The sequence below is a fragment of the Scleropages formosus genome, chromosome 18, assembly GCF_900964775.1.
Source record: "Scleropages formosus chromosome 18, fSclFor1.1, whole genome shotgun sequence".
Taxonomy (NCBI): domain Eukaryota; kingdom Metazoa; phylum Chordata; class Actinopteri; order Osteoglossiformes; family Osteoglossidae; genus Scleropages; species Scleropages formosus.
Genome location: NC_041823.1, coordinates 23,734,306 through 23,746,060, shown reverse-complemented (window position 1 = coordinate 23,746,060; position 11,755 = coordinate 23,734,306). Strand labels below are relative to the sequence as shown.

The 11,755-nt window shown below is 40.5% G+C and overlaps 1 protein-coding gene across 2 annotated transcripts; it reads right to left on the bottom strand.

Moving 5' to 3' along the window:
• Positions 1–707: 707 nt before the first annotated feature.
• On the bottom strand, positions 708–10,959 carry lsr (lipolysis stimulated lipoprotein receptor). Of its 2 annotated transcripts, XM_018726862.2 has the most exons (11): positions 10,802–10,959; positions 8,589–8,918; positions 5,769–5,888; positions 5,292–5,348; positions 4,214–4,360; positions 3,822–4,019; positions 3,407–3,463; positions 2,725–2,853; positions 2,251–2,560; positions 1,666–2,104; positions 708–1,380 (listed from the first exon to the last, which is right to left on the bottom strand). In XM_018726862.2, the coding sequence occupies exons 1-11, from the start codon at positions 10,848–10,850 to the stop codon at positions 1,345–1,347; spliced, it is 1,872 nt and encodes a 623-aa protein (XP_018582378.2). In that variant the 5' UTR covers positions 10,851–10,959; the 3' UTR covers positions 708–1,344. The 2 variants fall into 2 exon arrangements, with proteins under 2 accessions (XP_018582378.2, XP_018582379.2); XM_018726863.2 differs by lacking the exon at positions 5,292–5,348.
• Positions 10,960–11,755: the final 796 nt, after the last annotated feature.

Sequence of the window (11,755 nt, the reverse complement as noted above, 5' to 3'; positions counted from 1 at the left end):
CTCCATTTGAAAAGAAAAGTCAGGTCTTTGCATCTTTCCCTAAACCAGTGAATCCTGATTCAAGGTCAGTCATATAATGCCAACATGGTTACATTTGTATGTAAATCACTTGAATTTGACAACTAAAAAGCACCGTTAAAAGGGCTGAGGAGACAGTTTTGAATGATGAAAAAACAAAAAAGTAAATAGGGATCCTGCAGGTTCATTTCTATATTTGATTCTTGTATGTGTGTAGGAGTTCGTTAAGACCTCCTGTGGGCATTAGGAAACAACAAGAATTGCAGAGCTATGAAAAACAATACAGAGAAAACTACACATACAAATAGGGCATTGTTAGTAAGGGATAAAACAGGGAATTCCAAGCATCTCACTAAGATATGTACAAAACCAGACTGTTAATAGTCTGCTAATGTGGTAAAGTCTTCAGTGCTGCCCCAGTTTGGACGGAGGGAAGATTAAAGGCCACAGTGACACTGCCCAATATAGTGGCCTCTGTGTGAGCAGATCCTCAGTGGCCTTCTGGAGTCAGACAAGCTATGACATCGAGTGGTTAAAAAAGGGAACAGCACTGTGGATTTCTCATGCAACATTCACTTCTAGCATTGCTAAATCCCATGAATACACTGAAATATTCCATCAGTTCCTCTAAAAAAAAATGAGGCTTGTAATATTAAAACTTGTTTATTGTTATTTCCAGAAGCAGTATATAATCTCCCCAATTTCTCATTCATCTGTACAAAATTAAACATATAATAAGCAACAACATTCCTGAAACATAAATTACCTTCCAACACTCAGAGAAGGAAACCAAAAAGTATTACAAAGAATTTTGTTGAAAAATTACCATATTTTAAAAAATTTAAATGATTGGTAGCTAAAGTGAACAGTCATGTCCACCTAGAAAGACAACAGCTTTAACAACTCACTGCTAAAACATATGAAGCATTGTAAATATAATGTACAAGTATACAAACAACTGAGCATGTATTTTAAAGCTTTTAGATTTTCACAGATGAATTCTGTTAAAAGTATTTATGATTAATCTACAAAATGAACCAGTAATTGTTAAAAAAAAGGCTGTAAAAATGTACCATTCATAAAAAAAGGCATGCTATCAAAGGACTGATTTATTTTTCTGTCAATACAGTCTACGCATATAGGGCCATCACTGTCAAAAGCAAGCTATACCCCTAATTGGTGTTTTTAATAAAATAAAAAAAAAAATATAGAAAATGTCATACTATGCAATTTACACAACAGAAGTAGTAATCATGGACAAAAACAGAACTAAAGCAAAAAGGTCGGTTTGTCATATCGAAAAAAGATGCGCAGTCAAACTTTCCATTACACGACCAAACTCTCCCGACTCACCGCTCCATTCTGAAAAGAAAAAAGTGTGGATAAACAGTATTAGTAAAGATCCATGCTATTAGTGAATAACCATGTCATGTTGCCTTTATCTACCTTAATTAAAAAGCATAATTAGAAAGATGCTACTTGGAAATTAAGTATGAGACATTTTTGACACACAGTCTCTGTATATTGAAAATGATTTAACATTCTCTCTCAGAAACAAATCTTTCCAAGCGCAACACCAAACCACAATGCCCTCCAGCATTTGTATTGAGACACTCAAGTGACACACTGCAGCAGGACATCTCTCACCTTGCGCAAGTTGCTCTTCTTGGAGGACGCCACACTCTCATCTTCACTGTAGGGTGGAGGAGGGGGTGGGAACATGTCGTTGTGAGGCCTACGATCAGGGTAGGAGGAGGGCGGGGTGAGAGGCAGAGGCGGTGGGCCTCGTCCTCCCCGGCTGCGCTCTGAGCGATCGCTCTCGCTGTCCAGCCTATCCCGACTGCGGGTCCGATGCTGCTCGCCCATCTTCTTCCTCTGCAGTGCCTCCTTCAGGAAGCTGTCATCATAGGGCTGATGCCCTCCTCTCCCATGATCCCGTTCCAGCTCCATCAGATCATCACGGCTGCGGCTACGTCTGCCCTGGTAACCCCCACCAGGACAGCGGTCATCAGGTAAATAGTCACGTCTATTGCGATCATAGCGGTTATAGTCGCTACGGCCACTGCTGCTCCATTCGTCATCAGAACTGTGAAACAGAAAGAAGTCTCTAAGGTAAACTGGTAGCAATATGCAAACTATTGACAGCTTGCCATATTTTTTTTGGTTCTAGTTACAACACTCAGTTTTCATGTAAGGCAACAGTACATTCAATCTACAAAATGAAGTACATACCCTCTCCGGCCTCCTCTGGCTCCTCCCTCACGCCGATTGAGAGGGTAGTCATCACGGTCGCGGTAACCACGGCCAACATCATCCAGGTTGTCCACTGAGCGTGCACGTCCTCGGGTAGCCATATAGCCCCTTGAAGGCACACCTCCTCGTCTGGCATAGTCATCACGCCGACCCTGCTGAGAAACACTGCTGATGGTGCTCATGTTCTCATCCTGATCAAAAACTGTAGCCAGAGGAGGAGGCTGTGACCGCCCTCGAGTGCGGGGATCCAGATCCTCATGTAAAGAGCTGACCTCGCTCATCCCATCCACTAAAAAACACAGATGACAGGAAAGGGAACACAAAATGTCTCAGTAAAGTTGTCAAGAATATAATAGCAACGTAAATTAACAAGTTATCGGAAATAAAATACAAATAGTACAATAAATACAAAAAGCAAATAAACAATAGAATAAACACAAGTAGAAGACTGACAGCGGTGGTAATTGCCGGAGCTGTTGACAGGCCTGGTGGGATCGAGGTTAGCCAGCTCCCTCTCCATGTAGTAGAGTACTCGTGTGGCATTTCCATCTGGGTTAGCCTGGATGCGATAGCCACTGCGTGCTAGTGTGCAGGCCGCGGAACATGTCAAAGAACAGGAGTTTGACAGTGCAAAATTCATTAAAAAAAGTTATAAACCACTGATGATATGCAGCAAAGTAAGCAGTTTTCACTGAGAACTGGTTTTACAAGACATCTTTATTGTGCGTCTCAGCCTCCTGAAGAACGCCTCTATTTCAGATACTTGGTGATGCAGACTGTAGGTGAAAACTAAAACACAACTGAACTAGTAAACTGCAGTCTTAATATTTTCTTTGTGCTTTCTGCAAGGAAGAAAACTGCTCTTTACAGCTTGCCAACATCACAGCTTCTTTCTGGCATACAAAAAGGAAAAAAAGGGAAGCTGGAAGACAGGAAATAACAGTGACTCATTCACTGTGAAATTGACTAGCCTTACAAACCCTGAAAACCTCACAAAAAGAACAGAAGTTTCTCCATCCCGATGTGCTATCACCAAGGTAATAAACTAACGGCAACATTCAATTCTAAAACTGAACACTAAGAAAGTGAGGTAAAACACACCATTGTCAAGAAGTTCTGTGTTTTTAGCACTCACTTGTGTTGCCCCCACTGTCCTGATCATTGAGCAATGGAACCTGGGAGCCCTGCCCAACTGTGGAAACAAAAATGTGCTAAGCAAACAAAGGTTCAGGCTAAAAAGGCAACCAAGGGAAGAACTTCCTGTTTAAGAGACAAAACTGAAAAAGTTGGTCATTTTAATGACAGATCAGAAGCACATAACTGAAGCAGAGAAAAGAAAATGTGTCATTTTGAAGCTTAAAAGTAAATAAAAAGGATAATTACAGAAAATTAAGTTGAAAAAGAACTCAATCACATAAGGAGGAAAAACAGATAAGATGTAAAAGTTTGAACTAAGTAATATACAATCTATAAAAAATGTTATTGATAATTATAATTTCAGTGTTATCTGTCTGCTCTTCTTGTTTTCAGTTCAAAAGCTTGTTTCTTACCGGAGCTGGCACCATCATAGTCACGACCATAGCCATTGGGTTGGGAAACGGGGTTGATGGGCTGGGGCAGCAAGGGAATGGCTATGGGGTTCTGCACAGCACCACCATAGGGTGGTTGGGCATACATGCTGGGTGCATAGAGGGTCGGGGCGTAGTGGCTCGGCACACCAGATTTTACGGCCTTTCCAGCTTCATACACTGTTGGAATAAATGGGGAAGTGTAACTGACCTTCGTTGCTTTAAGTGAGCAGATTTAATTTTGCATCCGCTAGTTAGGAGCTCAGTGCATTTAGGCCACAAAGCGGACTAAAAGTGACACATCCTCAGAGATGTACCATAACAACAGTAACTATCCTGTGTGCAGTTGACGAAATACCAGTGTCAATACTCACATGCCCTAGGACAGCAACACCGCTCAGGGCAGCAGGGGCAGCTCACGTAGCAGCAGCACGTGTGTGGGCAGCACTGGCACCAGCAAATGGCGATGAAGAGCAGGAGGAGTAGAAAGCCAAGCACCACTAACACCACCAGCAACCAATCTGAGGAATGTACAGAGGAAGTGTAAATCTGTAAGACTTCTCTAACTTTTCTTCAGATCAGTGAAGCACAGCTAAATTATATTTAGCAGAAGCTTTTCTGGAATACAACATGCAAAGAGCATGCAGATTGATTTTACTTTATCGCAGAACCCGACCAAGTAAAAACTGAAGAAAGGCCTCATGCAAGACATGATCATGCACTATGGTCAATAAATCAAAGACAGCAGATTAACAAATCTCAAAATGCAGTGGGAGATTAACAATACAACTGGGAGATAGCCTTCAAATAATTAGCTGTATTTCTAATTTTTGGAACCCCCCAACAAGACTTAAATTTTGCAAACCATCCACAGAAAGTGTTGGCTGAAAGGTTTAAGAAAATGACTGAAAGACTAGATTGATGAGCATAAAATTCAGAGAAATGCTGCCTCACAAAACAGTACTACAGTTACTTTTCAACTGTCAAAATTAAGATGTTGAACCGAGTACTAAACTGAGCGTGCATTTTTTTTTTTGTTAGTGACCCAGAAAAGCTTGAAAGCAAAAAATATTCTTAAGTGGAAGGATACCTGGAACATGTTTTACTGACACTTATTTTGTCACACAATTTTCTTTAACCACAGTAATCATAGATTTATTGCAATGAAAATCTATCCCACAAAATGACAGTGGAGAATGAAAATAGTACTCTTTGGTTCTATATATAAACCCCTGCTGGTATCAAAGTGCAGCAAATCAGAATAATTACATCTTATGACACATGTCTCCTTTACCACAACACAAAAAGGTGGGGGAGGGATAATGATGTTTCTCTTGTGAAGGATTCCACAGAGTAAAGTGGGAGAAAAAAATTCCTAACCGCACTCTGTTACAAGGGGGCTATTATGAGAACTGATAATAGTACAATTCTTAGAAGGGACAAATAAAGTACCTTCCATGACCAGTAAGTCAATGCCAGGCAGGAGGTCTGTAGTATTAGACTTTCTCTCTGCGAAAGACAGACATACAATTACTTAATAGACCTCTTGTGTGCTTTTTGACATTGTTCTTAGACAAATACTTTTCATATCAACTATTTGTTCTCCAGCTGACCAACCATTTGAGAGAAAGCTCCTATAACTTGGAATCCTTCACAGAGAAACTGACAAGCAACCAGACAATTTCTGAAAAGAAAGCAGACAGTGACAAGACTACTGCATTAATTTCAGAAAAAATCATAAACAAGAGATGTCAGAAGAAGCTGCAAAGTGTCCCTTCATGGTAAAGGAGGGGCATATCTTTCAGTCATAGTGAGCAAACAGTCATAGCCATAGTGAGTCAACAGCTTCAAAAGGTACACGTGCCTGCATGCCCCCCCCCCAAAACACACACACCAGTTTGGATCAAATAGGTTTGAAGTACAACTCACCCAAAACTATGAGCTCGGTATAGTCCTCACTGTTTCCCGTGAGGTCCAGGGAAGAAATTACAGAGCAGACATAGACTCCACTATCACCCCAGGCCGTCTGCGCTATGTTTAGGTCAGCATCTAAGGGGAGGAGGAAGAAATGAGATCAATGAGCTGTTAAATTTTTATTTTAAAAAACTTTTTTTAATGGGGGGTTGCAATATTCAGCAGAGGCAAATAATTTTAAATTCTGAACAGCTGTCAGATGTCATTCCAGCTGGATTCATTACAACCTAAAACACTTTATGCAATTTACTTTTGTGCAACTGCTTTTATCAGAGACCACATAGGTACTTATCAGCACATTATCAGATTTAAAAGGGAAGTTGAACACACCCTCTTTTTTTTTAAACAAATGAGCTTTTCAAAACTTGCACTGACAAGAATCAGACCATTTTTATACCTACTTCCTTACCAAGAATAAATACATAAAATACCCACAAACTGATCTCACTGTGGTATTTGTTAGAGCCACATACAGTGCACCTAATTTGAGAGAGAGAAGCTAAATTGTTCAGTTATCGCATACCCTGCCAGCTACCTGAATACCTGAACCAGTTCTTTACATTCTGTCTTTAAGGTCACTAGTAGAAGTCAATATTTCGTCCGGCTTCCATCAAGTATGAAACAACTAATGAGGACATATACGGAAGGATTCCCGATTAATGGTATGGTAATTCCAGTAAATTTAGTGCATTTCTTAATTTTTTAAATTACCATTGTTTGTAAAATTTGCTACATAATTAAAAGTGACAGAAAAATGGTCTGAGGTACCCGTAACAAGGAGCAAAGATATGAATTCTCACAGGGTTCAGTCATCTATAGAACCTTCTCAGGTGAAGAAACATGGTTTAATCAAAGGGGAGAGAAAAATTTAGCATTTACTGTTCAAAAAACAGTTTCTGTGACTGGCCAAACTCGTGCACATTAGTGTTGAGAGTTGTGCCTATTTCACAATTAGCACTTAAACTTCCCACAAGAAGTAAATCAAACCACTATGTTTAAAAAAAGTTCAATCCTGGTATGCAAAAGACATAAAAAGACTGTCTTAAAATGACCAACCATCTGAAGACATTGTCAGAAACTATGGAATTGGAGGATAACTAGGAACAAATGTAACACACTGGCTTGTTAAATTATTCAATTCAATTTATAGAGCGCTCTTCTCACACAGTGACACAGAGCGCTTTAACACAGGCATAAGGCAAGAAAAACAAATAACATGGGACCGACAGTCTGCTTGTAACATCAAAGTCACTTCTGCACCTAACCCACAAAAAAAAGTTTAACAGTAACGTCCCTTTACTCTCTGGAGATTCCACATAAACCCTAGATACGATAAATACCTTTTCATTTTTTCCCCCCCATACTTTGACCGTTATAGCTTCATTAAACTTTAAACTATGCAAAATTGCACAAATTGAAAAATACACAGAACCAAATCTGATTCTTCAGAAACACGCAACTTCACTGCTTGTGACTTGACAAGCTATTGCATTCAGAAAATGTAAAGACAAAGTAAATGTACCCCAAAAACCAGGGAATAGCAAACAGTCTTTAAAGCCAAAATCAGAAGGTTTCTATAAGTGTTTAAATTATTGCCTGACCTGTGCCTGCAGGGGAAAACTAGAATTTTTCCACATAATTGTCTGAAAAAATGAGCTAATAGTGAATTGTGGCACACTTAAGGAGGACTCAAACGGGGGTGTCCAACACATAATTTCATGGCTGTGTATCTATTCTACATAATTTGGCCTATGAAAACATTTCTAAGTTATCAACGTATACGTACTTTACCATGCCTACTATAAATTCCATAGAATCTCACGACAACACAGTTGGAGACATACAGCACCCCTTGGCCAGTAACAGCAAGGGAGAGAACAACATGCAGAAGACCTGCTGTCCCCAGCTGAAGCTCAACCATCCTCAGTGACAGTACTTTACTTCTGTCTTGTACACTTGATTTTCATACATTGTTTTAAGACTTGAATCCAAATACTGATCAATGAGTGTTCATTCGGCTTCCGAATCAAGAAGGAAAAGTTTGAAATGTCAAACAAGATGGAAAAACCCACACTTTAGTAAAGTGAAGAATGAACCCATTTGTTTGACATGCAGTGATGCTAGCTTAGTTGTTAAGGAATAAAACTGCTTGAAGACTATCACTCAAAAATGGATATACATTTCACAAATTTCAAGTAGGGACCCAAAACTAAAAAGTAAACTTTAGGGACAACAATCGCATTTTAAGAGTATGTTCTCATAGTCAGAATGACTAGTAAAAGCAAGCTGTGCAACAGATGAAATTACAAAGAAATAGAAACTTTTTCTCTATGGTAAATTTGTTAAAATTCTGTTTTCAGCAAGTTATTCAAAAACTGTCTAGAGGGAAAAATGCATCTTGCTTAAACAAGCTAAATACCACAGAATATAGCTCACCACCAGTACTGAGAACACCTTAAAATGAAAGCTAGAAACAAAGAAATTTCTGTTATTGTTCTAATATCTACATATTGGACTTTTCTTGCCTATACTCCTATACATCATAACTGATTTTTGTATAACGATACATCTCAAAATAATACTTCCGCATTATACAATAAAAGTTTTCAAATTAGACATTTTAAATTCAGTACATCAGTTGGTGTGATTTTTAAACATAGGGCCCTCAAACCAGTTCACGATAATCACTGTCACCGTTGAGCAAAAATGTCAGACATACCTGGACTAAAGCCACCACCCTCTCCCCAATCCATATGGCATAGTCTCCGTACTTACCATTGATGATGCTGATCTTGCGAGCCTGGTACTCGTTCCCAAGGGTGACACTACTTCCCTGCTTGGAAGCCACAATGCGAATGGTCCGCGCGCTGTCTGAGCACTCAATATTGGGGTTATAGTTTGGGTTAACCTGTGATATGGCATTTTCAGCACTGCTCGGGTTGAGGGCTGCCTGGATAGGGTCCCGACAGAAAGACTTGTACTTCCAGGTCACCACTGGTGGCTGGGTAGAGGATGTCTGGTAGTTGCAAGTCAGGGTGACTGGTTGGAATAGTATGACAACGTATCTCTTTGAGGGGCACTGGACCGAAATTGCCATTGTGGACCCTGAGGAAGAGGAAGCATATAATGTTCTTGAGTTATTCTTAATTTTATTTTCATGTTTGATAAAACACAATTTTCTGGGACTTTCCTAAAGAAAGAAGGAACTGAGAAGGAAAAAATGAAAATGGTAAAGTTTAGCCAATTTTATTCCCCCCACTGCATACCTCCATTAGTTACCAAACCTCAATCAATCATCTTGCTACAGTCCACCGCATCAAATCAAAAACAAAACTGTTACATTCAATATGTGAAAAACTCCAAGCCTTTCCAGAAACACAGGAAAAATATAAAAATCATTACAAATGCTGTAAAAAGCCTGTGAAATACTTAGTATTTAAATAGTTAAATCTCAAACAGGAGTGCTAGTTTTTGCATGCTGGGTTTTACTCCAGTTCACCTGCCTAAATTGCACCCCATAATTTATTATTTTAAAGAAATGCCACACTTCTGATACTTTCAGTGTATTCACAGCCTGTTCGATACTGGAATTCTAAAACATTCCTAAAATTCAAATTACTACAAGTTTGTAATCACTTTCGTGAAGCAACATGATCAAATGTTAAGACTTTAGATGTTTAGTTTCTACTCTTCATACCTATCAGCAATTTAACAGTCAGAAAAGTAAAGGGAGGCGGCACGGTGGGTTTGGCCAGGTCCAGCTCTCCGGCAAGGCTGGGGTTTGAGTCCTGCTTGGGATGCCTTGCAATGGACTGGTGTCCCATCCTAGGTGTGTCCCGTCCCCGTGTGGCTCCAATTTGCCGCAACCCCATCTGGGATAAGTGGCTTCAGCCAGTGTGTGTGTGTAAAGCATAAATACGGCAGGAATGGTAAAGAAGTATTTTAAAAAGCTCCACTGCCTTTTACTTTCATTAAAGCTTGGTTATCAACCTGGTAACATTACAGGTAGCAGAAAAGTTACTTCCAAATTTACTAGCAAAAAATGCATACATGTCCTGGGTGCTTCACTAACTTGATCGCTTCACACAGTAGTAAATCCTCATGTAACATCCTAGCAATTTTTCTCTATGGTGTTTTGCAAACGCAGGACGGATGAAGGAAAGCAGGGTCAGGTGGTAGCGTTGTCATAAGAGCTACTCTGCCTTTGGACCCAAAAGGTCACAGGGTTGAATCCCACCCCAGCTGAAATACCCTAAAGCAAGGTAGTTGTGCTAAACTGCTCAAGTAAAAATCACCTAGCTGTAAAGCTGAGGCTATAAATATAAAGGGGAAAAAACAGTTTCAAACTCAACATTCAAAGTTGTTCTGGAGAGAAGCATCAGCTAAAGGAAAAAAAACATAAGTATGAGAACACACGTGACTCATGCAGAGGACCTGTTCATACATGCAGTAGGAAGACCAAGAGTTTTATTATCTGAACGCATGCAAAGTGTTCCTCTTCAAAACAAGGCCTGCGCAGCTGCAGCGACTTCACAACGTTGGAATGAAAATGAAACGTACAGTAACAGCGGGGTAGCAACAACCTCTCAGACATGCGGGGAGCAAATGCGATAGAACAGTGAGCTCAGCTCACTCACTGGAGTTGTTGTACACAAACAGCTGTGGGGGGTGCACGTCCTGACTGAAACCTGGGGGCACACTGCCCTGCTCTACCTATTGAAAGCATGTTACACAGAAACAGAGCTTGTATAAAAGAAAGGAAATGCTTATTGGACCATTTATGTACTAGGCCCCAAGTATTTCCTGTACTACCGCGTTGTGCACCACACACCACCACCGCCTGTGTCGGGCCGACCGCGCTCGTGAGCTGAGGCCTAGTACGTCTGTCAAAATACAAAGTACATGAGTAAAACACCTCCCATTAGCTTCAGAAAGCCACGTTTCCGACAAAGTGCATCGCGCCGTAATAGAAAAATTAAGTCGCTTACCTATTAACAAGAAGGCGGCGAAAGTAAAAGTTGTTGTAGACATGATCATGATTTTTACAAGTCAAGTGCGCTCAAGCAAGTCGCGTGAAATCAGAAATGTCACCGCTCCTAGTTCACAGTGGAATGGTACGTAACAGATTTTTAATATTTTAATTAAAAAAAAATACAACACGAGGGAAACGAATGCACAGACAGAAGCATTTACAGTTCCGTTCCGTTCCGCGGTCACGCAAATAACTCCGCCATGTTGCGCCACTCAGCGCAGGTATGCGGAGGGAGAGCGAAAGGTGAGCTGATGGAGCACCTGGGAGAGCCCACTGCTCCCGGCGGGGGGAAAGAGACCTCCGCAAAGCAAAGTGCTGCCTGAAGGGACCGTGACTATTGCTGTTCGTCCGGAGAAAACCTTACAGTCTCTCTCAACTACTTCATAAAATATCACTGTGTTTTTCAAACCACGTTTCTCCATTACGTTTTGAAGGGAACACACCTGTAGACCCCCCTGCAGGAGACATTAATAGATCTTAAATATTCAACCAGGAAAAGGAGACGGCCTGAAACTGCTCTCGTCAGGTAACACTTGGTATCGGTTACCGTAGTCGATACCCTCCTTCATACATAGATGGAACTGGTGGCTCATAATCTGTATCGTCCCTATCATATTTCCATACACACTTTACCTGACAATAAGCTTTACATGTAAAGGCTACTGGTTTATTTTTGCCGTTCACACAGGAGTTGCTTGTTGAAAATGTTTTGGTTTCTGTAAGAAGAGTGTGCGTGGGCGTGGTAGTGGCGTCACGCGGGGCGTGTGTACAGAAAGGTCCGAATGGTACTGTTCGATATTAGTCCGGAAACTAGTGATAAAATCATATATTTCACCTGTTCAGCTTCGTCTGACGTAGAAAGCTATGAATCATACATTTCACTGTTGATTTTTTGCGCCGATACCTCTCG

Bases quoted from the DNA above. Each gene is read 5' to 3' on its own strand.
- lsr (XM_018726862.2), bottom strand. From the start codon at position 10,850: ATGATCATGTCTACAACAACTTTTACTTTCGCCGCCTTCTTGTTAATA. The intron at 4,020-4,213 runs GTGAGTATTGAC...TTATTCCAACAG, and splicing joins GTGTTGCTGTCCTAGGGCAT to TGTATGAAGCTGGAAAGGCC. The intron at 3,464-3,821 runs GTAAGAAACAAG...TTGTTTCCACAG, and splicing joins CTATGATGGTGCCAGCTCCG to TTGGGCAGGGCTCCCAGGTT.